At 42.2% G+C, this 25,644-nt stretch overlaps 1 protein-coding gene across 7 annotated transcripts in view; it reads right to left on the bottom strand.

The window, feature by feature from the left end:
* Positions 1 to 858: 858 nt before the first annotated feature.
* Positions 859 to 25,644, bottom strand: part of SLC30A6 (solute carrier family 30 member 6) — a 29,293-nt gene continuing 4,507 nt past the window's right edge. For 2 of the 7 annotated variants that reach the window (XM_053302744.1, XM_053302737.1), the window contains exons 2-15: positions 22,942 to 23,028; positions 20,330 to 20,414; positions 19,115 to 19,157; positions 17,667 to 17,732; positions 14,283 to 14,363; positions 10,824 to 10,859; positions 9,989 to 10,083; positions 8,729 to 8,777; positions 6,861 to 6,980; positions 6,675 to 6,777; positions 5,118 to 5,177; positions 4,717 to 4,764; positions 2,932 to 3,000; positions 859 to 2,007 (exon numbers count right to left, since the gene is read on the bottom strand). In XM_053302744.1, coding sequence (XP_053158719.1) covers positions 1,510 to 2,007; positions 2,932 to 3,000; positions 4,717 to 4,764; positions 5,118 to 5,177; positions 6,675 to 6,777; positions 6,861 to 6,980; positions 8,729 to 8,777; positions 9,989 to 10,083; positions 10,824 to 10,859; positions 14,283 to 14,363; positions 17,667 to 17,732; positions 19,115 to 19,157; positions 20,330 to 20,414; positions 22,942 to 23,028 — 1,440 coding nt within the window. In that variant the 3' untranslated portion in view covers positions 859 to 1,509. Of the gene's footprint in view, positions 2,008 to 2,931; positions 3,001 to 4,716; positions 4,765 to 5,117; positions 5,178 to 6,674; positions 6,778 to 6,860; positions 6,981 to 8,728; positions 8,778 to 9,988; positions 10,084 to 10,823; positions 10,860 to 14,282; positions 14,364 to 17,666; positions 17,733 to 19,114; positions 19,158 to 20,329; positions 20,415 to 22,941; positions 23,029 to 25,118; positions 25,138 to 25,644 lie in introns of those variants that run through there. The other 5 variants (XM_053302761.1, XM_053302775.1, XM_053302782.1 and 2 more) reach the window with 5 other exon arrangements.

Genomic DNA, 25,644 nt, shown 5'->3' with positions numbered 1-25,644 from the left:
ATTCACTGTTCTCTGAATCCAAGCTACAGAGGGTGTGTATTTGTTGTTCACCAGACTGCTTGAGTGAGTGAGTGAGTGAGTGAGTGGGAGGGACATAGCCTGGACCTCTCCCTGGCAGAGGATCAAGGAGAACCTGCATAGGCTCTGGCGGCAACATTGTCCTGCTTCAAAGAGTATCACGTCCCCATTACCATTAAATAGTCTTCTCTGATGAGAAAGAGGAATAGCTGCCAGGGAACCTACTCACCATAAAGGGAAGGACAGAACTAACCACTGAAGCAACGGGCAGAGAGGAAGAGAAATCAAACTTCACCTACACTCATATCCTCCTTAAACAATGAGTCAGAAGTGTCCCTTTAATCATGAGGGGGTGAAATTGAGGTTTTGGAAGGAAATCTAGAGGTAGGAAAAAGAAGGGAGTTTCCACATTCCTACAACAGAATCTGTTTTGCAAACAATAGTAGCCTAAATGACCTTCTTAGCAGATGAGAAGTAACTGAGGGAAGACTGGTTATGGTGCTCAATACAAGGATGTGGTACACAACTTCTAAATGGCCCCAACAATAAAGAAAAGCATCACAAATATCATTAGCAGAATATATTAAACTCATGTGTTGTGTTCAACTGCTTGATGCTGCTGATGAAAAATGGATATGCTGAACTGTTGTTACGGACACAAGCTAGATACCGGGAGGTCACGGCCTTGCACTCTTCCAGAGGTAATGTCAAATTTCAAAAGCAGCCGAAGATGGATTTTAAGATCAGTGTTTCCCAAACATCAGGCTGCTAGTGAGTTCACCAAAGCATCCCTCAGACAAATGCACCTCTTCCCACTTATTCAAACAGGGTTAACAACAGTTTAAAAGCAGTAAAGTTTAATACTTTATTTCCAGCAAACCGTCAAACATAGAAGACACATATAAAAATTAATTGGCAATAGCTAAAGCTGTAGAAGAGTCATCAAAACTCTTATAAACCTGACAGCAATATATATAAAATAAATGGTCGAACTATATTTCAGTCTGTTTGAACTTTTGACATCTGTGGACACTTATTTGAAGCACTTCTCCATCTTTTCCAAAGATATATGACTCCTTAAATGATTGAATGATTACATCAGAGGCACCAAAGTTTTAGAAAAATAATGGAAACCTTTATGTTAGATAACAATCTTTTAATAGTCATCAGGCTAAGAAAAGGGGGGGGGGTGAATTCAGAAAAAAATTCACTTCATCGCAAATTTGTTTTCTTCTGGAGCTCTGCTCATTTTATGTGGTAATCATTTATGAAAGAAACAATAAAGATATGAATAAGCTCACTACTTGTAAAGCTGGGGCTTTCCAGTTATTGAGAGCAATGTCTCAAAGACTGAATAAAATTATGAACTCATAGTGTCATGATTATTGGAAATATTTGATCCCAGTCATCTAGAAAATTGGTCTTGTAAAAGCTGAGCAATAAAATAGGTGGGGGGGGGGAATTCAAACAATAAATATGGGAAATAGTTTATTAAGGTCTAGACTGACCTCGAATGCCAGCTCCATATCTGTGGGGGACATTTATTAAGCCAGTCCTGAATCCCTGGGTTGCCCCCACTCCAGGCACTCCAAAGCCTTGAGTGAAAACACCGCTGTAAGGCACAGTTCCACGGTTGAAGCCCAGTCCATACGGCCTTGTCTGAGTGTTCAGGAGAATGACTGGATTCATATTTTTGCCTGGAGTGTTGAAAGAGAATTCTGGAGGTGGACTGCTTGGTTTGGCTGGAGTAGATGTAGCAGGGCTAGAGTTTTCTAAAGGCCTTAGAGGTGGCATTGGAATGATGTGATGATCTGAAAGATTCAGCATATTGTTTGCAATAGGTCCGGAGGCCAATGCAGGCCTGATCCAGTCATCTTTGAAAATCTGAACAGTCAGAGTAGATACTAAAGTATACAATCGATTGGTCACATGAGCAAGTACCATTTGCTCATTGGCATCTCTTCGAATTCTCACATGTACCGATCCAGCCTAGAAAATAAATTAAAAATACACCCATTAGATCCCTGAAGACAACCACTATAGACTTTTTGCAGGGGTTATCCACAATTATGTAGATAATACACTTCTGGGCAATGTGGAATTTTAGATGTTTCCTGATGGATCAACTGCACACGAGCACTCCCATGTATTCCATGGATGTGAATATACAGGGGATCATGACAAAGATCCTCTGGGCAGCAACCAAACTAGACAGTCATAATTAAGCACGATGGAAATCAATGGGAAAAGTTAGTCAGAACTACATTAATTTCAATGGGACTTTGTCTGGATGCTGCCCGCAGTCTAGAGTACATAACAAGACTATGCAAATATCTGGCTTGGAATAGCCAAAGCTGAATAGTTCTTACAGTCCCACAGGTACCACGCAGAGACAACTGTTTCCACTACTCGGCTGCATACTGTTCTGCTGTTTCTGTGCCGGCAGAGCTCCTTAAAGGGAAAGGGAGCCCTGCTGAGCCCCAGCAACATCTGCAAAGTCATACAGGGAACACTGGGATGTAGAGTCTTTTCCAGCCCTCTCTCCATAGAGTAATATGGGGAAAGCTCTGGAAAGGACTTCACTTCTCCGCACTCCCCACATGCCTTCCAAGATGTCACTCCATTCCTCTTTAAGGAGTTCCTCTGACACAGGGAACAGCAAGCATGTGTGGAAGTGAACAATGGGAACCGTTGCCTCCGTGAGGGGCCAGCAGCACTATACGGATTATTCTGCTGCAGCTATCTGGAGGCAAATATTTGCACAGGCCTAATACATAATATATATTTGTACTAAGACTATAACTTCGGGCTACATGAGAAACTATTGGATTTTATTTGTTGCATTATTTATGTAGCGAGTCATGTGTCATTTTAAAAGAAAAAATGGTTGTTCGGGGGTGGGAGGGGACTTACCAGAGTACCAAATCCCAATGTCCAGAAGTGTTCATTTCGAACTTCTAACACTCCATCCAAAGTAGAAACCTAGTTCAACACACACAATGGCACACAGTTAAGAAAGCAATTCAAGCTACAATAATTAAAAGGACCTAAATGGGTACTACTAATACAACAGATATTTTTAAAAAGCCCTAAAACAATATTGCTATCCAACAGAGAAATATTGATACTTTTAAAAATGTACATAAGCCTCTATACATTACATAACCTGTAGAACACACATATGCATATTAACAAAAATTAATATCTTAGCTAAAATAGCAATATAAAACAGTATAAACAATTAATAATTATAATTAATATACATATTAATCTAGACCAAAAGACAAGTGACTCTTATGTAATATAGTCCCAAACTGTCCTCCTTGACTTGAGTCTTCAAGGTAAGTCACAATGAGAATGGAATCCCATGCTTGCAAACCAATCTAAAAAAAATTCTTCTGAAATCCCAAATATCCAGATATGCAAACTGGTAATCCAATAAACCTTTCTTGTAGGATCAAGATTCACCCACAAATAATTCAAGATTGTTTTTCTGATACTTTTCATACAATGCCAAAGCACTTCAGCCTTAACAAGGTGTTCTTCAGTGGCATTCACCCAATGAATCCTTGTGATTCTTTAAATGAAAACTAGTCAAAAATACTAGGCCAGGTGCTTACTCCTGGCCTGTGTTGTCTCCAAGGTCTTACCACCCACTAATGTCTTAATCTAATGACGTCAGCTTATACTTTCTGTTCTCAATAAGACCTTCAATTCCAACCTGCCCCCTTCACCTCCTTTCACTTTCTAGGAAAAAGTAAAGCACATTAGATATGTAGGGTGCAAGCTCCCAGAGGAATCTGCTGCCCAGGCTCCATGGAAATGAACTCTATTCTTGCCCAGCTGCCACCCATTTCAATGGGGCTTCTGAATAAGACCTTCCCAGAGAATTGTGCCTGAGTGTTTTTACAAAGAATGAGAAAGGTACCGTTTCCTTCTCTAACAGCATAAGCAACACAGCCCTGGGGTGTTATAACATTAGTTGGAATTAAATCACACTGAAATCTTCCAAATAAACAGGTATTAACATCAGCACTCATATCTATTTATTCCTTTACTTGTAAAGAAACTGTAAGGTTAACTCTAAATTTGATTAAGGAAACGTTTACAGCTGTTTACTTTCCACTGTAACATCCATCAACATTCCACAAAATGTAAATGATGAGATCAGTGGGGGAAATAGAATTGAAAATCCAAAGCTATTTAAATGATGAGACACTTATACGCATGCTGGTTATCTAATTCAAACATCAATCCATTTATTTCATACACAATGAAAATGGAAGCACCTACATTACAAAAGCAAAAAAATACATCTAAGAGACACAGATGAAAGAGTAAGGTTCTTGTTATACCCTTTTAGCCCCTGAACTCAATTTTTATAAGGTAGGATCCAAAGCACTGCAGATGGTGTTCAGTTCATGTATAGGGACTTTTTTTTGGCTCTCCCATGCCAGAGGCAGTTCCAACAACCCTTCAACAGCCCCCTGGCAAGGTCCAGGGATCCTCCAGAGCAGCATCTGATGAGGGAATGTCACCAAAAAGAAACATTGCCCCCTCTCCAGTGCCAAAGGCAGACACACATGGGGACATGTGAAAGGGGCAACCCCTTGGATTTCTGGACAGACATGGGCAGTGGTGGAGGAAGAGTTGGGTGCTGGCCACTATGTATAAGTGCAACACTTTATAATAACTTACCTCTCGTATAAGTTTATCTAACTGTCCAATCACATGAGGTGGTGTTGTCTGAAAAAAAACAAAGTTTGATTACACTTATTTCTTTAAAAGTTTGGTCCTCCCACAAAGCTTTAGGAGTGATATTGTGACTTAGTAAGTGCTAAGCGTATACTACAGAAACTATAAGTCAAAAGCCCAATACAATGTTACAATCGAGTCACTAAATACAATCGAGAAGGAGTCAGGAACTCTTAAATTCCTTTCTCTCTGCTAATCCCCCTTCTGTTTCTATTTAGCAACACTAATACTTATTGGCTGACCAATATGAAAGAATTTTAATATTAGTACTATATAATGAAATACCATATAAACCAAGTTCTTCGCATAGTACTGTCAAGATTGTTTAATTTTATTTTACTTACAATTTGAGGGTTCCATAAGAAAGTGCCTATAACTTCCCTAAGCCTTTGTTTTAAAACTTGCTGAAATTAAAATTGGAAGTCTGTCACAGGAGAAAAAAGAATCTATACTACTAATATTTATATATATTTGGCTCTTCAACCAAAGTTCACAAATCGGTTTACATATGAAAATAATACATAAATAAAATGGGCCCCTGTCCCCAAAGGGCTCACAATCTAAAAGAAACACAAGGCAGATTCCAGCAACAGCCACTGGAGGAATGCTGTGCTGTGGTTGGATAGGGCCATTTGCTCCCCATCGCCCGCTGCTGAATATAAGAGAATCACCTTTGCTCAGTTAGCAGGGGAATCGATAGCAGCCAAATTCACTTAATTTGCAAAACCGATCCAACAGCCAATATAAAGAGCAATGGCTGACATGTCCTGCAAGCTTATGAGGACAGAGCAAGAGCTCCATTCTCATAAGCAGAGAGGAAACTAACTGCACATTAGGCTTGCTTCTCAACACAACATGTGGGGAGGGGGAGGTGATTTTTGCTCCCCACCCCCCACAAAAGCCCTTTCAAACATCCAGCAATATGTCCATGAAGGCTGCACAACCCTCCTGGCACCCTCCCACCATGCCCCTTAATCATGTCAGGGAAGAATGTTCATCTGAATAGATTGATTCATGTTCCACATACCTCTTTAAACAAGTATTTCAAGCACATGTAAAAGGGCTATTCGGATGAACAGCCCCCCCCCACACACACACACGATAAAAGGACATGCTAGGAGGGCACTGGGACCTCTATAGACAACATCCTGATGGGCACACTCTTGGTGTGTCCCCTTCTTAACTATATGGGCAGGGACAGCATTGTTCAAACCAGCCCTATTGTATTGTTCCCCTAAAGATTTATTGCTTGCATTTCAACTTTTTGAAGGTTAGCCTCATATCTGATTTATGCCTAAACAATCATTATTCTTTCAGAAGTTTAGGAAATTTCTCTTGTGAATGACTACATGTATAAATTAATTTTTTAGTGAGTGGGCCCAGGAAAGAAGGGTCAAAGTTCAAGGAAAACTGCCTCAGAAGACAACAGATTATAGGGGATGCTGAGTGAACAGGCCTATTCACAGGTTACTAGATTTTTTAAATGAAGATCGTCTGCAGATTCTGTTCTAAATATCCACCTTCTCATAAAACGAAGAGTAGGATCTAGGCCTCTACTTTTAACCTGTAAACCATCAGCAGTTTGTTTATGTGTAAAGAAATACCACACGACTTTCTTGTATCTGCTTTTCTTCTTGGAGCACTTTTCTGTACTATAACAACATTTATCATAGTAGGAGTCTTTAAAAAGACACACAGACACACAGAGCTATAGATTCAAAAACAAAATCCAGAAGTGCCATATGCAACCAAAAATTCTAGATGCATATTTGAGTCGGATCAGATATAGTTCAAATATGCATTCAGTTGCTTCTTGTAATTCTTTTATTAAATGAAATCTGTAATGGCAGTAGTTTCTGTTGTAAAATTCTATTTCGAAGTGGCTTCCCTTGCCATCTCACCTGTAGCAACACCTTTCCACTGTAGACGCTCATGGGATACATGGTACCAAAAGTCATTAAGGCAATGGCTACTGCCGAGGCAGTATCAACTGCAAAATAATTACTGAAAGAAATAAGTGTAATGTTAGAGGACACATCTGTTTTTCAATGTCTATAAATTTTATGGTTAAATTCAAATGTACTTACTTAATTTCAATTAGCATATATGTAATGCAAAGAGCTAAAGCCCCTGCAAGGTCGATCAAAACAAAAGGGTTCATTCGTGGAAGAAAGATGCTGCTCAACCCAGGAATGATACCACACAAACTAAAAGAGAGCATACAATAATATGGAATAGCTACAGTTAATGATTGGAGTCCGAGGGTCGACAACAACACAGCCCATTCAAATGTACATTAATAGTTCTTACAGTAATGCTTTACTGACAAGGGAGGTGTGATTGCCCAGTCTTGAGCTTTGTTGGGTATGACTGGCCAGTCACAAGCCTTGGCCCATGGAGTTAGTTAAAACATATCGGTGTTTGCAGCATAGTCACCTTCCTCTTTCCTACCTTCTGAAATCACATCAAGCTGTCAAACTTCCGTTGCAACTATTTCCTCACAGTTTAAAATGATGGCATCATTTGAAACTGAGGAAATAGTTGCAATGGAAGTTTGACAGCTTGATGTGATTTCAGAAGGTAGGAAAGAGGAAGGTGACTATGCTGCGCGCGCACACACACACACACACACACTTCAAGAAACTAGCATCAAGGATGTCATCAACATGCTAATATTAAATTTGCAGGTGGACAGAGTCACTCCATCATCCAATATTGGGAAACACAGTTCCCTATGATCCTATGTGAGGTTCTATCACATTTATAAAGGGAAGGAGATTCAGATGTATCAATCAAAACAGAGACTAATGCCATCAATTACCTTTAGAACAAGCTCACACACCTTCATATTACTGTAACCACAGGACAAATGGTAACCTTCTTAATACTAAGCACACATTATCCACTGATCCTTTCCCAAGAAACCGATCTCCAGCCCCACCCACAAGAAAACTTTCCATTTGGGACAAAGTGGCTATGAACAAACAAGGCAGGAGGATGACATTTCACTAGCTGAGACTGGCAACAGCAGAACAGAGCTCCCAGATGACGAGTAAATGGCTCAGATATGGCAGCAAAACAAAGAAATGGAAAGGAGCCACACCAGGAAATATGCAAGGCTCAGTTTTCTCTCACACAAGGGCCAAGAAACAGGAACTGTCCTGCTAGCTCCAGAGAAGGATATTTCAAAATAAGCTAGGAGGATTTGGCATAGGAAGAAGCAAGGTCTGCTTATATTCGAGCTTGCTTTTTCTGAGTGTGTGTGTGTGTGTGTGTGTGTGTGTGTGTGTGTGTGTGTGTGTGCGCGCTTGCATTTTTAATCTTCTTGCTTCCTGAAACATTTTCCAGGAACCTGCCCCTCCAGAGACCGGATGGAAGTTTAGGACACCAAGTATGTCAAATTCTAAGCTATTAATCAAAACCAGAGCACACAGTCCACCACAGATGAATACTTTAAACAAAGAAGTTGCATTATCATCTCTTTCCAATACTTCTGAGGGAACCTAAGCTGTACAAGTCTGCTCACCCAAGAGCACTTTCCCAGCCCCTCCTCCTCACTGCATCACCTCCCCCCACCAAAATCTGCTCCTGAGATTCAGGAGACCTTCCAGAACAACAAGAGATGCAAGTGCAGGGGCTGTAGGAGCCAGGATGGGAGAATAAGTGGTTATGAGGCTGCAGCACCCACGCTTGGATCCAATCCTGTTATCTCTCAGCTCAACCACAATTTCTTCTGGAAGGCCACTCCAGTAAGATGTGAAGGGTGGCAAGTCAGAGGCACCACTCCACCATGTTGCCAAAGTACACTACTGACAAGGCCTGTGGCTCAAAACCCCTCACCTTTGTGCTGGCAACGGGGGTGGGACTCAATAGTATTCCTCAAGAATAGATTTGGCCAAAGGGCCACCAGTTGCTGATTCCTACAATATATATATATAATCTAATGTTCTCTTACCTTCTGCTAAGATCTGCAACATGTTCCTGAAGCCAGCTTGTACTAGCAGCTGTACCAAACAAACAAAGTACTGGTTATGATCAAGAGAACACTCATTACAAAATAGCTATAAACATCACTGCAATTCTATGTTAAGACATTTATGACTTCAGGTAGGTACAGTTAGTGTTTTAATTATTTTTAAAAAACTTGCAACCTGCCAAACATGAATCTAGAGACCCCTTGGGGCAGCTATTATTATGATTAGGGTTGTATATTCTCTGCATTAAAAAATACCAAACTGCAAGTACAATCCTATACCTCGAGCCAGACCTGCATAAAAGAAAGACCGACATCCTGACTAACGAAGCATGAGTGCTATGTAAGAAACGCTGATGCTGTTGATAGGGTCAATTAACACAGGGGGCGGAATTCTGACAACCTCCAATTCCCCCAGAAGCACCTGTGCTATGTGAAAATATGTCCCTGAGGATCATGCCTCCCTTGGAGACATATTTTTTCAGGTAGCACAGAGTGCTTCTATGGGAAGGAGAGATCATTGAAATCCCACCCCCACCCTCAGCAAAAGCATCAGTGCTGTGTTTCTCTGGAACTCAGCAGCAGCACTAGTGTTTCTCATGTGCTTCATAAGTCAGGATGTTGGTCAATATATGTGTCCTTGCACCAGCCCAATCCACTTCATCATTGCATCAGCACAGCTACACTGTTCTTTGAACTGTGTTACTTTTGATTATGTGATCCTGACTGAGAACAGGATACGGACTAGCTTCCACTGGTGAGCAGTGACTCAGAAGTGAGTACTGGAGTCAGACCACAGGACTGAGTCATGAGACAACATCTGAAACATTTAGGTGCTTTACAAATGTACACTTAGGGGGAAAGGGTCTGCATAAACAAGTCTATTCATGTTAGATTTACAGAACTGTCATAACTGAGCTAATTTCCTGGCAGCTTGCCTCTGGCTTTCTGCTGAGACCCAGTGGCACACAGATCTCTCCTTCCCACCCCTAGAGCTCTTATTGGTGCTGCAGTTTGGAGAGAGAAGCAGCAGGAGTAACCCTTGCTATTCTCCACACTTTCTCCTTACTTCAGTGCAAATGAGAAAATAGTTCTGTCCCATGTTCTCTACACATGCCAGAAAAGTCAAAAAGGAGGAAGGAGGAGAGGGACTAGTGGCAACCACAAACAATGGTTGGCTAAACAATTGTGGATAAATATTCACCAAACTCCCATAATTTGCCCAACACATCTATTACATACCTTCAGAGACATAAGCAAAAGGCTTATTCCTAACAGAAAGCATTGTAAAGAGGTTGAAAGAGAGTGCCACAAAGGTACCGACCAACAATCGACCCCTACAAAGAATGAAGAAGTTAATCTTCATGGTTTATACCATTCACTAACATGCTGCCAAGCATAATTACTAGCTACATTGGCCTATTCTGTTCTCCATTCCTTACATTTTACAGTCTCGTTGAAATTGCATTTAACATATCCCACTAGCTATTACTGAAAAAAGGAAACTGATTTTGTTCAACTGAGAGTTCTCCTTTTTCTAACAGCTGAAGTTGAAGAAAGCTGCCTTTCTATGTTATACACCAAGGTGTATATTCTGGCATGTAACAAACAACTATTAGTTTTACAACCTCAGGGGCACACCTACAACATTACAAACACAAAGTCATTTTTCCCTGCAACTAACTAATTATGGAGCTAATTTATAACTATGGACACAATCCAGGGTCATGCTCTGGCAGTGAATTCAGTGTCGGGGACTGCACCCTCTCTAATCAGTATTAACCTTATTTATATATCTGTGCTGCCAACTGTCAGTCGGATCCAGACCTTTTGTGCTGTAGCACTCTGGGGCCAAGAGCTCCTTCCATGAATGGAAGGCAAGGTGTGCTCTAAGAAGCACCCCTCCTGCAACCCTCCTTCCATTCAAAGAAGGAACCCTTGCTCACAGAGCACTACAGTGCGTAAGCACCACAGGGTTGGCTCCTAACCTATGTGAAATTAACCAATTATTAGTTAAGTCACTTTATTTCTGTAATGTTGAGTATAATATTCTTGCATATTAAAAATGGTATCTTACGTGTGAATCTCTGGTTGCTCCATAAACCGTTCAGCACTGCAAAACACAAGAATCACAGTTTTAAAGTCAATAAATTAACATTTCTATTAAGAAATATGTTAGTCACACATCATATTTACATCTTCGCATTTTCACATATACAACTACCAATATAAATCAGCAGCCACATCAGGCATGCTAAAAAACTACTAGGGATGAGCCCGAATCATCTTGGCGCCTCTGAAGAGGCACCGAAATGATTCGGCTCCCTGCAGCCAAAATGTTTCAGCATGGGGCAAAGGGTGCCTTTAAAAGGAGGCAGACAGGTCTTACCTGCCCCTCCCTGAAGCCTCCGCCGCATCGCTCTTCTAAGCAAAGCTGCTCCGTGAAAGTGGCAGCCCGTGCCGCTGGCTTCTTTAAAGCGCCATGCCACGGCATACTGCTCCCAGCATCCCTCATGTGGCAGCGGACACCATTTGTGTGCTGACGCCATGCGAGGGATGCTGGGAGCAGCATCCTGTCACCGCGGCACTTTAAGAAGCCAGCGGCACGGGCTGCCACTTTCATGGAGCAGCTTTGCTTAGAAGAGCACCACAATGGGGCAGGGCGGTGGAGGCTTGAGGGAGGAGCAGGTGAGACCTGCCTGCCTCCTTTTAAAGGTACCCTCCCCCCCCCAAGTATGTTGCTGAAGTATTTTGTGCACATCCCTAAGAACGACATCAAATTTCATGATGCACATTTTTAATTTTCTTCACAGCATTAGTAACACTAACCTATTCACTTAAGTGGAGCTATCCATGTTATATTATTTAGAATATTTATATACCACTTCTAAATAAAAGAGTTCCCAAAGTGATGGTTTACAATTAAAACAAAACCATTAAAACCAATAACAGTTAAAACAGAAATATAAACAATATAAAACATCAATTAACAATTAGAACATTAAAAAAAACAATTAAACAACCAGAACAATTAAAAAACAATTTAAAAACCCTGGAAACCAGGTTATACCATTAAAACTAACTAAAAACCCTGGAAGGCCAGGCCAAACAGGCAGGTTTTAAGGGTTCTCCTGAAGGTCAATAAAGAATTCAGGTTGCGGATTTCTGCCAGGAGTGCATTCAGGAACAGCTACAGAGAAGGCCCGCCTCTGAGTCACCACCAAATGAACCGGTGATAATTGGAGACGGACCTCCTCAGATGACCTTAGCGTGCAGTGGGGATTATGTAGAACAGTGTTTCTCAACCACCGGTCCCTGGACCGCTGCCGGTCCCCGAAGGGTTGAGTGCCGGTCCCTGACTGGGAGTCAAACCACCACCACCCCAACTGAAATCAAGGCACTCACTTCCTCAATTTTGCACATGGCACAGAAGAGGAAGAGTATCACGGAGGCATGGGACCCTTCTTGTGCCTTGCCTCCACGTGCTGCTGAGATCTTCCTACAGCTATCTTATTCCCTATCTTTACAGCTTCAAACTGTATGCGATGCGGGGGCATGGAGGAAAAAGTATGGCAGTGGGCGCCACTTGAAGGGCTGCTGGTTCTTGCATGCTCATTGTTTGCAGCCAAAGGTTGGTTGATTGAAACCCAGCTGCCTGTTGTGGTCGAGGCGCCTTGAGAGGGAACGCTGTTTCCCTCTTGCATCAGTGGGGCTTGCTTGTATGTTGTTTTCATTGGCCCCGTGTAGCTTTTGAATTTTTCTAATGGCCCAACATCCCCTCTCCATTGAGTAATCACAAGCACCTCTACTCCAGACATACTGGAGACAAATTTGTTCACCCAGGCTTTTAGATTCAGGGGTTCTCAACCTTGGGTACCCAGACGTTGGTGGACTTCTACTCCCATAATCCCCAGCCATAATGGCCAAATGCCATTGTTGTTGGGGGTTATGGGAGTTTAACTGAGGGACCCAAGGTTAAGAACCCCTAATATTCAATGTTTGCAAAAGATTCCAAATTTAATTATTTTAATGCTTATATTATTTTCATTCTAAACTGCCCAGAGATGCAAGTTTTGGGCAGTATAGAAGTCTGATAGATAGATAGACAGACTTGAAACCCCTTTACTAACTGCTGGTCCGGGAAACTGCGCATGAAGAATGTAGCGGTCCTTGAAACTCTGCACGAAGAATTTAGCGGTCCTTGACTCCAAAAAGTTTGAGAAACACTGATGTAGAAGAAGGCGCTCTCTAAGGTAACTCGGACCCGAGCCATTCAGGGCTTTAAAGGTAATAACCAGCACTTTGTATTTTGCCCAGAAACATATTGGCAGTCATATTGAAACAGTGTAACTGTTTCAAAACAGGCATAATATGTATGGTCTCTCCGGGTTGCCCCAGAGACAAAGCTGGCTGCCGCATTCTGAACTAACTGAAGTTTCCGGACTATGTACAAAGGCAGCCCCACGTAGAATGCATTGCAACAGTCAAGCCAGGAGGTTACCAGGTGATGCACCACTGTTTTGAGGTCATCCTCTTCAAGGGATGGGTGCAGCTGTCCAATCAGATGAAGTTGATTGAAAGCACTCCTGGCCATGGCCTCCACCTGAGAAACTAGGGTGAGGCCTGGGTCCAGGAGTACTCCCAAGCTGCGCACCTGCTCCTTCTGGGGGAGTGTAACCCCATCCAGAACAGGGAGATCTAACTCACTCCTCAGATTCTGAGCCCCTACAATGAGCACCTCCATCTTGCTTGGATTTAGCTTCAATTTGTTCTCCTTCATCCAGCCCATTACTGCCTGTAGGCAGGCATTTAGAGAATGAGTGCCATTTCCTGAAGATGAAAAGGAGAAGTAGATTTGGGTGTCATCAGCATACTGATAGCACCCAGCACCAAATTTCCTGATGACCTCATCCAGCGGTTTCATGTAGATATTAAAAAGCATTGGTGACAGAATGGAGTCCTGGGGGACTCCATATTATTTTATTATTGTTTAACAAATTTTTATACCGCCCCAAACCTATGTCTCTGGGCTCCCGTTTTGAGAAGCAACTGTCACCAAGCTCCACCATCTGGAATCTACCTGAGAGATAGGAGCAGAACCACTGCAAGGCAGTACCCCCTATCCCCAACTCCCCCAGGCAATCCAGAAGGATACCATGGTCGATGGTATCGAAAGCCGCTGAGAGATCCAGAAGAACCAGCAGAGTCACACTCCCTTTGTTGATTCCTCAGTAAAGGTCATCCATCAGGCTGACCAAGGCTGTCCCAACCCCATAGCCAGCATTAAAGCCAGTCTGAAATGGGTCTAGATAATTGGTTTCCTCCAAGACTGCCTGGAGCTGGTTGGCCACCACCCTCTCAATCACCTTGCCTAACCAAGGGAGATTGGAGATCGGCCTGTAACTATCCATTGCTAAGGGGTCCAGGGAAGGCTTCTTTAAGAGTGGTCTAACCATTGCCTCCTTCAGACTAGGAGGCACCCTACCCTCCCTCAGCGAGGGATATCATATCAGTGAAGAAGTATATATATTCCTACCTTTCTTTAAGTATAAAAAGAGCCCCAAGTTGTGCTAGAACAGTGGAAGCAAAGACTGCTAGGACTTCAAATCTCTCAAACCTGCAATTATAATATAACATATAAACAGAAATATTCATCATTCATCAACAATATAAAAATTAATTAGCCAAAAAAGCATAATTGCATATCAACTGTATTAAATTATACCAAGTGGGGGGAAAAGGTTGATTATCTTGTTATTCCAGAAAATGATTTTTAAAAAGATTCCAGTAAACACAAAATTATCATCTTGTTGTCTACCTTCCCGCATTCAAATAAAACTAGCTGGGCCGGGCGCAGAGCACCTGTGCCTCCGCTGCCCGGCTGGCCCCTTCTCCCATCTGCCCAGCCCACTTCTCCGCTCATACCCATGGCTTCTGGCTGGTGGGCCGGACGTCTGGGAGGCCCGTTTCTTCTCCCCCCCCCCCGCCCGGCACTTTCTGGCCGGCGGGCTGGCCGGAAAGCCCACCCACCACCTCCTCCCGCCTGTCCGCCGCCGCCTGCTCCCACCGGCCGGGCAGCCCGCCCACCATGAATCATGGCAAAGGAGGATTTCTTAGATTTTAGAATAGTTCTATAAGCATATCTGGAATCCTACAAAATCTGAAACCTATGCACAATTTTGTATGCTGAGTTTCCACTGAAATCTATGGGACTCTGTACACAGTAATTAAATGTGTATCTTCTTTATATTTAAAAGCCTTAGGACGTATGTAGCAAATCCCATGGTACATGGCACATCTCGTGAGATTTCATGGCAGGGAAGAACAGAGCAGAGCCCAGCGGGGGGGGGGGGGAGCCTCTCTCTGAGACGGCCCTCACTTACCTTGCAGCCAGCCAGCCCACTCGCCCTGCAATCTGCCTCCTCCTGTCTCAGCCAGAACCACCCCTCACTCAACCCGCAGCCTGCCCACGGATGCTGCACCCCTTCCCGCCTAGGCCTGCAAGTGGGGAAGGGTCAGGCAATACAACAGAGGCTGGTGGTAGGCTGCCGCCACGATGCCTCTACTTCTGCCCTCAGCTCCAAGTGTCGCCGCCACCACTTGCAGGCCTAGGTAGGAAGGGGCACTGCCTCCGTGGACAGACAGGAGCCAGTGAGGCAGTGCCGGCAAGATCCGCCATGAGTGACCAGGGAGTGGGATAGTCCCCAGATGGGAATCAGGTCCTCAGTGCCCCCAGAGCGACAATCACCAGCGCAGGACTCCTCTCATCCCCAGACTCCCCGCAGCCTTTCCAGAGGATTGGAGGCCCACCTGGGCTGGGAGGAGGCCGAGCTGCTGTGGTCAGTTCTGAGCTGGGCCTGAAGGAAGAGCAGCATGGCGGGGCTGGGAGGCCAGATCTTCTGAGACACAACCAAGAGACGCCTCCTCCTCCTGCCCTCCTCGGTAGCCTTAAATGACACACCCCATGTGACAGAGCTGCTCAGGCGGTCCTCATAGCCTGTGGGTGCACAACTACCGGGAGGATTTGGGGGTGTCTCTTGACATGTGTTGCATTGGCGGGGAGCTGGAGAGGCATGTCTAGGGTGTGTGTGTTATGGGAAAGGAAGAAAAGGATAGAAAAAGAGAAAGGAGGAGGAGGACAGAGAGTGGGGGAGGGAGGAAAAGCAGGGGGGATGGGACACAAGGGATGAAGAGAAAGCAGCGGCTGCAACAGGGGCAAGGAGAGCAAAAAATGTACTAGGGCATAGATGCTCTGTGCCAATTAAGCTAGTTTAGAATATTTTGTATAAGGGTATTTACATAATTATGTTTTTAAGTTTTGAAAATTTGTGATCTCATACATTGTCCCTGTCTTTTTTTTTTTTTTTTAACCCAAGACTTGAAGATATACTGTTTATAGTGAATCTTTTCTTACAGACTGCTGAGTATTTCCCTAAAATAATCAAGTCATGTAGTGGAGAAACACTTCCCCCTCCAGGACAATTTGATATAATGAAAAGTAAAGTGTGCCGTCAAGTTGATTTTGACTCCTGGCGCCCACAGAGCCCTGTGGTTTTCTTTGGTAGAATACAGGAGGGGTTTACCATTGCCTCCTCCCGCGCAGTATGAACTGATGCCTTTCAGCATCTTCCTATATCACTGCTGCCCGATATAGTACCAACAGGGATTCGAACAGGCAACCTTCTGCTTGTTAGCCAAGCATTTCCCCGCTGCACCACTTAGGAGGTTTAAAAGGTTTACTAGCACTAACCTGCAGAAAGTTGGCTCCATCCAATATTTACTAGAATATCAATATTCCAAGTAATACTTGCAGAAAAACAAAAACAACAATTCTGACAATAACAAATCCTTCCTTCCCTCCTTCAGTGTATGACATGTTGTCATTCCTAATCAAGACTGAATTTTAATTTTGCAGTGGCCATTTAATCTGTTACAAAGGTTATCTGTTTTTTTGCAATATAGGGAGTTCTGTCTTTCCTCCTCAGTCTAGGCATTTGGATTCTGTATAGTCTGAAGGGGAATCCCTTGACATTCTGCCTCAATACAACGTTGACTGTGCTATGGGAAAACCTAGTGCACCTCCTCCATTACAAATAGGGAGCTGTGCATGCAAAGCTCAAGATGAGCTCAGTTGGAAATATTTTTGAGGACAAGTGAACTCCTCTTTATTTTAATGTTGCCTTCCCTGTCTCTTCACTCCCTTCTTTTAAAAACCTCCTTCCTACATTGTCAATTCCCTTAGTCTTTTTAAGACCACAGGTTTTCACAACTGTCTAACAGCTCTTTTGGTATAATTTTTATTTTTTGTCATTAATCTTTGGAATGGAGCAGGTTAATTATAAATATAATTGGATTTCAGGAAGTAAATGCTACTAAATACTTATCAGGAAGTAAATGCTACTAAATTCAGAGAGATTGATTTCTAAGTAAATGCATCATCATAAAACTCATTTTAACAGAACATTAGTTATTCTACTTTTATTATTTTTCAAATTAAAAGTAAGTACAGTGATATCAGGATTATTCTTTTTTTAAAAAAAAATCACAGTGTTTAAAACTGGGCAGGGTCCCCAGCTACCAGATAAAATTACACAGATCCTGATGTGACCTACAGGCCACCAGCTGGCCACTCAGGTACTAGGGGATCCACATGTGATGGAGAAAATATACATTTCAAGCATCATATAATGATGTCTCAAGCATAATATAATGTTTCAGGAGGAAACAAAGCTAGAACTACAATCCTATTTTGATATGCATGTTCCAGCCTTTGTGTGTGTGACTGAAGAACTTTGTACAATTTTGAAAATGTTCAAATTATTAAAGAAATCCACTAAATGATTATCTCTTTATTTAGGACAACAAAGGAACCCTTCAAATAATTTCAGGATACATGAAATATAGTATTATAGAAACTTACCCAAATGAATAAGCTGGGCTGGGCTTCTTCATCATTACCCAATAACTTATTAAGCATGTTATTAAGCTACATTTAAAAGAAAAGGAAATTCCAATAATGAATTCCATTATTAAGGAAATTAAACATCTAACTATTAACGACTCAAGAGTTTAAAGAAGTTCTGTATTCCAAAACATAACCTTGACTTGAACATTTTGATAAAGCATAAAAGTAATGAACTGTGTCTTACAGGCCAGGGTCTCAAATCACTTTTAAACAAATGAGAGCCAGCATAGCATAGTAGAGAGCCAGCATAACATAGTGGTTTTTGTGCTGGACTAGGACCGGGAAGACTTGAGTTCAAATCCCCAATCAACCATGAAATTCACTGGGTGACTCTGGGCTAGTCATGTATCTCTCAGCCTAACCTACCTCGCAGCGTTGTTGTAAGGATAAAAATAACCATGTACACCACTCTGAGCTTCTCAGAGGAAGAGTGGGATATAAATGTAAATAATAAATAAATAAACAGTCTCACTGCAAAAAATTACTCTCAGAAAGCAATCATATAGAACTAGTGAAATACCTCTCATATATTTAGGCAAGCTGAATATCTCACCTTCCAAACAAGTGTACTGCAAGGCAGTGTACAAATAAAAAATAAATAGAAACTTTATGAGCAGGAGGTGGAAGACCATGGTAGTTCAACTGAGTGGAAAACACGAGAATTCAGTTGAGTTTTGGAACTCTGATTTTCTGAAGCAACTAAGTTAAAATAAGCCAAGATCGTTGGGTTCAGCCATTGTAACCAATCTCATCCTTTCCTAAACTAGAAAAGGAAGCAGACGCTCATGCAAGGATGGTAGAGGGGAGAGCATGCTCACCATTAACAGAGGTTCCATGCGACATCTGAAGCCACCCCACTGTGAATGAGCTGCAATGAACCTCAGGCTTGTGCAGTAATCCTCCCCTCGTTTTTACTGTCCCTCCATGCGGAGAAGGAGAAGGAGAGCTTTTGCTCTGCACTTTAAGAACAAACTGCAGTTCCCCATTATGTACTAACTTAGAGTTAGTACCATGGTTTGATATCCTGGTTTGTTCTAACTCTAGTTAGTTAACAAACCAAAGTTTACCAAGTTCAAAAATAGTGCAGCACTGTGGTATGGTCTTAAAGTGAAAGCCAAAGGTTTCACTTTCCTCCTTTCATGTGAAGGAAAGGAGAGGGGAAGTGTGTGAGCTTGAGGGTCACTGTGGCTCATTCATTATAATTTAAACCACAGTATAGAGACTGATCTGAACCAAGTTGAAAATATTTATAGCACTATATATAAAACATAATCCAGAATATATTTATCATATCAGTCTCATATCATCACACAAGCAGGATTTATTATTGAATATAAAATAATGTTTGCTCTGGTTTTAGACAAATACACAATTAGATCGAAATGTTTAAAAAGCACACCTACCTGAAAAGATCAAAGATTGTCAGGTAAGTATATGCAGTTAAAGCTGTAGAGACAAAGAGGTTTATTTTCACACGAATACATAATAGATGACATTTGTGTCATTTAGAGGCTTATTTTTAAGGGTAAAAATGTTATTGGGCTAGATACCATTTCCATCGCAAAGATACTTTGCTCTAGATTTATAATTGCAACCTAAGCTGCTAAACTGTGGGTCAGGGCCCCTAGAACTGAGAAACACCGGCTGCAGAGAAGTCCTGGGAATGACCAGTCTAGTTACTGCTGGAAGACAAACAGCAGGTACAGGAGGATTCAGTTCCAGTCTTTGGGAAATGATTAGAGCAACTGGTGCGGGGGGAGGGGGGGACCTACTGCCAGGAAAGTGGAGAGCAACAAAGGCAAGGAGGTAGCATTTTTAAAAAAACCCCACACACTTCAAGAATCTTCCTGTCCTATTACATCTTGCTGGAAAGACTCCAGAGAAGAAGCAATGAAGTAAACACAACAGATGATCTAGCATAGGTTTTGCAAAAAGTACACAACAGAGACACTGCATTGTAACTTTCAGTGGAATGTTGCTCCATCATCAGATGTTTCTTCTGGGAACAAGAGTGTAGCACTCACATAAGCACAAGCAGAAGCTATCCTTGAGCAGGTGTAACTTTCCTTTCATTTCTGGAGGAAGCTTCCTACAATGGAATAGTGCCCTATAGGGATGTGAATGAGCAGATTCGGCGCTCCATTTCTGGAGCACCAAACCTATTTGAACGCAGGCATTTAAGCCAGCTTGGCAGGCAGCCGAGTGGGGTGGGTGCCATTAAAAAACAGATAAGGCACTCCTCACCTGTTCGTCCCTCCCTGCTGCTTTTTCTGTGTGTGTGCTGGCCGTGTGTGCTGACACTGATCTGGGCTGCAGGAAGAAACACTGCAGCCCTCCGGATCTCTTTCAAAATTGAGCACTAGTGGTGGGGGGAGGTAAAGTGTGCCTTATCTGCTTGCTTAAAGGCACCCCCACACAACATGCAGCCCCAGGAAGTGCATGAACTGTTTGTGCACATTCCTTTGGATTTGTTAGGATCCAAACTAATTCTAATAGCGCATGATGCTCAAAAATTTACAACCCTTTTATTATTACACTAGCTGCCTACTCATTTTTAAGATTAGCATTAGAATAAATCTACTATCCAGACACATTCAAATGCAAGAACAGAGACATACCTATGCTGTTTGTAGAACTGCACCACATAAGCAGGAAACCAGTACATACTACGTTTATTGCACCAAATAGCAAAATCTTCCAGGACTGAAAAAGACAATGGTTTCAAATCTCTTTAACAAAAAAATTAAAACTTAAGATACAACCCTACAACACACATGGAAATACACAAATTCTGAATGGGCTCAGCTTTCAATCCCAAGCTATTTTCAGATACAGCATTGGCTCATAGATGAGACAAGTTTATTGAGGCAAGCTTCTCTATTTTATGCATTTTAGTCCACTTTTTGACCAGAAAATAGAGCACTATGCTAGCTTTGGGCAGTTTGATCATAGCAATTGTGTGATTTAGACTCAATAAATCAAACTGAAAACAAGATTAAATGATAAAAGAGACATTTACAGCATAAAGAAGTTATTACAAAAATTCTAAAAACGTTAGCCAATTGACCAAAAGACCCTCTGAAATCAGGGGGGGAACCACCATTGAGCAGACAAGTTCAAAGAACCTGGCCCCGAGCCACGGAAGGGAATCACGAGCCCTCTGTAGTTCATTCCTAGCCGGCTGGCTGGGTGCATTTATTTCCCTTACAATCCCTTGCTCGCCATGCACATGTGCATGTGACATCCCGCACAAGGAGCATTAATGGTGCGTGCAGTGTGCTCACAGCAGGACCACCAGGGAAAGGGCAGAACCTGTGCCTTCATTCCCTGGCTCCACCACTGTCTGAAATAGAAAGCTCTTTAAAGGTTTCTGAAAGCTTACAGAAAATAAGCCATAGAAATTTCACAACAGAGAGCATTTGACAAAAGGGATGCTACAACAGAGCACTTTTCAGTTGTGGCCCCTTGGCTTTGAAACGCCCTCCGTGAAGAGCTTTGCCATGCTCCCTTCCTCAGTGTTCTTAAAACACAAACACACACACACACACACACACACACCCCTTTTAAAAGAGCCCCTGGTGGCGCAGTGGTAAAACTGCCGCCCTGTAACCAGAAGGTTACAAGTTCAATCCTGACCAGGGGCTCAAGGTTGACTCAGCCTTCCATCCTTCCGAGGTCGGTAAAATGAGTACCCAGAATGTTGGGGGCAATATGCTAAATCATTGTAAACCGCTTAGAGAGCTTCCAGCTATAGAGCGGTATATAAATGTAAGTGCTATTGCTATTGTAAGTGCTATTGCTAATGTTTTTATCTGTTGCTTATAACTGGTAGGTTTTTTTAGTTCTCAGTTTTTAGCTTTTTATTAATAACTAACTTACATAATAAACAAATGTGCCTGATTTTTGTTGCCTGCAGAACCTCAGCTAGCTGAAGTTCTAAGAGTAATGCGTCTGGCAGAATAGTAAAAGCTGAACTATAAAGATACCTGGTTTCTATATAGCTAAGGAAGAAAAAAATATTTGCAAGGTTTTTTCTCCCACAGCTATTAAATGCAGTTGAATTTGTCCTCCTCCTCCCTACTGCTACTAATATTCAGTATCAGTTGGCAATAACAGTGTGAACAGTGTTTGTTCAGAACACAGACATAGCAGCTATTACACAGATGGCTTACAGTCTAAGAAAAATGTACAGAGACACAAGGGAGAAGATGAGATATGCCAAGGAAGTGGTAGTGATGAACAGAAAAGGATTAACTAGTAACAGTCAGCATATAAATCAAGGAAGGATTCATAGAAGCAGACTTTAAGGAGAAGTTTGAAGGAGATGATATATGAAAAGAGCAGGAGATGATCAAGAAATCTTGGCTTCCCCCACAGGCTTTTATATGAGTGTTGTTTTTGTTGCTGCTGCTCTGTATTTTATGGTCATACTGTGTATGTTTTAATTTGATTTGTATTTTTATATTCCAATTCAATATTTTTATTGTGTAACTTTTATAGTCTTACATTGTTTTACATGTTTGTAAACTGCCTTGATATTGTTTTAATGAAAGGTGGTATAAAAAATTAATGAGAAATTTTAAAAGCCAAATTGGACAGCTTAAGAAGTGGTCCATGAGGAGATATCCAGATCCAGTACATACTACCTGATTTCTGTACATGTAAGCAGCCATTGACGTAAGATTGCATTGGGAAAGATTAGCATGATACACCCAATGTAGAAAGTCAGCAGTTAATTCCACAAGTTATAGAAGCATTTTTCCCAGCCATTGCAATAAGAAACTATTGTAGGATATAGCTGTATAGTCCGGATACAGCTATACAGTTCAAACTACACAAATATGAGCATGTGTGTAGCCAAAGAAGGGTTGTATCTATTCATGTGTAAGGGGAGTTGATAGTGTGAATCAGTTGTCTAAAACATAAAAGTCAGCAACTGAACGATCCTTAAACAGAATATCAGTGATATATTCAGAGCAGTAAGTTGGAGTGATGAAGTGAAAATATTCAGAGCAGAAAGTAATTCATAGATTAATCTCATTTGCCCTTCAATGATCAGTATGAAGAAATAGTTGCATACCCCTCAAAATGAAATATTTCAATCCAAGTCAGAGTCCAATGAACAAATGTTTATAAGTATCTTTTTAAAACTTCCACTTAAATATTGCCCTGAAAATCCATGTAACGCAACAAGAAATTTATTTTCTGTATTGTAAAAGAAAATGCTCACCCTTCGATCAGCTGCTACTAGTCTAAATTCTTGTGTTAACTTGCCAAGTAGCGACCTCTGTGATTTGCGAAACAAGTGTATTGTCCCCTGCAAACAAAAAAAGCCATCACTTTTGTCTTTGCCAAAATTCCTAAATTAGTTCAATTTCTGAATGCATTTCTTTTTAATAAAAAAATTGCATCACCTGTGTTAGTCACTGTCACAAAGCAAAGGTGTTACAGTATGGCATTTGCTTAAGGAATCAGATATGGTCATCCACCAGTTACTAGCTTGGGCAAGACATATTCATCAACAATTCTGAAAAGTGGTGGTGCAGAACCACATGGTATGAGGGAGAGGAGAGCTGGTCTTGTGGTAGCAAGCATGACTTGTCCCCATAGCTAAGCAGGGACTGCCCTGGTTGCATCTGAATGGGAGACTTGATGTGTGAGTACTGCAAGATATTCCCCTCAGGGGATGAAGCCGCTCTGGGAAGAGGTTTCAAGTTCGCTCCCTGGCTTCTCCAAGATAGGGCTGAGAGAGATTCCTGCCTGCAACCTTGGAGAAGCTGCTGCCAGTCTGTGAAGACAATACTGAGCTAGATAGACCAATGGTCTGACTCGGTATATGGCAGTTTCCTATGTTCCTATGTTCCTAATTCTTCACGATTAGTTAACACACAACACAATTGTGTTAACACAAATCAGCTTAGCCCAGCAGTTACTTTGCATTGCAGTTCTACAATACAGTGGTGTGGGTCCTCATAACCTATTCTTGTTTCATGGATGAACAGTATCCTCAGCTCCTACACAAACACCAGAAAGCCACAACGACTGCCGCTTTTGTCCCCCCACCCCCCTTTTAAAGAATAATCTCTTGTGCTTGTAACAGTAGCATAGCAGGCAGAATACAATAACAGATGCTCTCTTCACTGTGTCTCCACAATTGATTGTTTTAAAAGACATTTCTATCCTGCCAACCACTGTTTCAAGGCGTGCACACATGCACGTGCTCACAAGTTTTTGGATGTCTGCTCGGTTCAATTTAGATCCCACTCAGGTTGAATCAGGAAGGCCCCATTCTGAATGCATGTGCACACACACTGCCTTGATACTGTCACCCAGAACAAAACTCATTCCGCACAGAGCTGAAAAAAAAATGAGAGGGACCACTGCTGCCTACCCTCTAAGGAATTCAGGGCTTTTATATGGTTTCATCATCACAGCACCCCTATGAGCCTGGATAGGCTGAAAGATACCACCATCCTCAGGCAACCCTGAACTTTATGACCTCAACCATCTTTTGCAGGAATCCACATCTCCTTGCTAGGACTGCCAACTGGCCAAGAAAAAATCAAATCCTTATTTAATTTTTTTTTATTTTACATTTTATATCCTGCTCTTCCTCCAAGGAGCCCAGAGCAGGGTACTACATACTTAGGTTTCTCCTCACAACAACCCTGTGAAGTAGGTTAGGCAGAGAGAGAAGTGACTGGCCCAGAGTCACCCAGCTAGTTTCATGGCTGAATGGGGATTTGAACTCGGGTCTCCCCAGTCCTAGTCCAGCACTCTAGCCACTAAATCTGTTTTCAAAGGAACAGGAGCAGGCCAGGTTGCTCTTTAAAACTAGCCAGGCCTTCTTGGATATGCTCAGCATGCACAGCCATCCAACCCCTGAAGTCCTAGTGTTCACTTTGTGGCACCGGCAGTAGCCGAGTTGCTCTGCACTGCTTTCTCCAGCCCTTTGTAACCTGCAAATGGGCTCCCTCCAGAGGCCCCTATGATGAAATGATGCAGGGACCTCTGAACAAAGTCCATCCGCAAGTGTGGAGATAATCCTCCCTTCATTGAATCCCTCCACATGTCCCATTGATCCAATTTCCTCCTAACCACTGTTTGCCATCTTTCCTGCCATTATTTTTCCTCTCCACCACATCATCAATTGGTCTTTGTCCTATGGATCCTTCTCCAGTGTCTCCTCTAAATACCAAAAAGCAACTCTCAACACTTCTTCCCTCTTCCGCACAGTTTCCCAGTTTCCCCTCTACTCTTTGCCTTAAAACCTCTGGAATGTGCTGCTTTCTCCCACTGTCTTGTATTTCTGTCCTCCAACTGCATTCTTGTCACCCTCCAAGTAGGCTTCCACCTCCTGCACTTCAATCAAACATCCCTCACAAAAATCACCAGTGATCTTCTCACCCTCTCTAGTCTGTCTTCACCCTTCTTGGTCTTTCTGTGGCTTTCGGAAGAGTTGATCACTCTCTCTTGATCGACTCCCTCAGGGCTTCAGATTTATTTTATTATTTTATTTATTTATTAAAACATTTTTATACTGCCCAAAACTTACGTCTCTGGGCGGTTTACAACAGAATAAAAACAAAGTAAAACATTGGTTAAGACAAAAATGAGGGGGGGGGACACACACACACACACACACACATTTCAACAATTTAAAATTTTTAATTTTAAAACACCATTAAAACCATTAAAACAACATTAATTAAAAGCCTGGGTGAAGAAATGTGTTTTTAAAGACTTTTTAAAAGCTGTCAGAAAGGGGGAGGCTCTTATTTCACTAGGGAGCGCATTCCAAAGCCTAGGGGAAGCAGCGGAGAAGGCCCGTCCCTGAGTGGCCACCATACAAGCTGGTGGCAGCTGCAGACGGACCTCTCCAGCACATCTCAGTGGGCGGTGGGGTTCATGCAGAAGAAGGCGTTCCCTTAAA

This window comes from Hemicordylus capensis, chromosome 1, assembly GCF_027244095.1.
Source record: "Hemicordylus capensis ecotype Gifberg chromosome 1, rHemCap1.1.pri, whole genome shotgun sequence".
NCBI classification, from domain to species: Eukaryota; Metazoa; Chordata; class Lepidosauria; order Squamata; family Cordylidae; genus Hemicordylus; species Hemicordylus capensis.
Note: the sequence above shows the minus strand (reverse complement) of the source record. Positions and strands in the feature narration are given on the sequence as shown.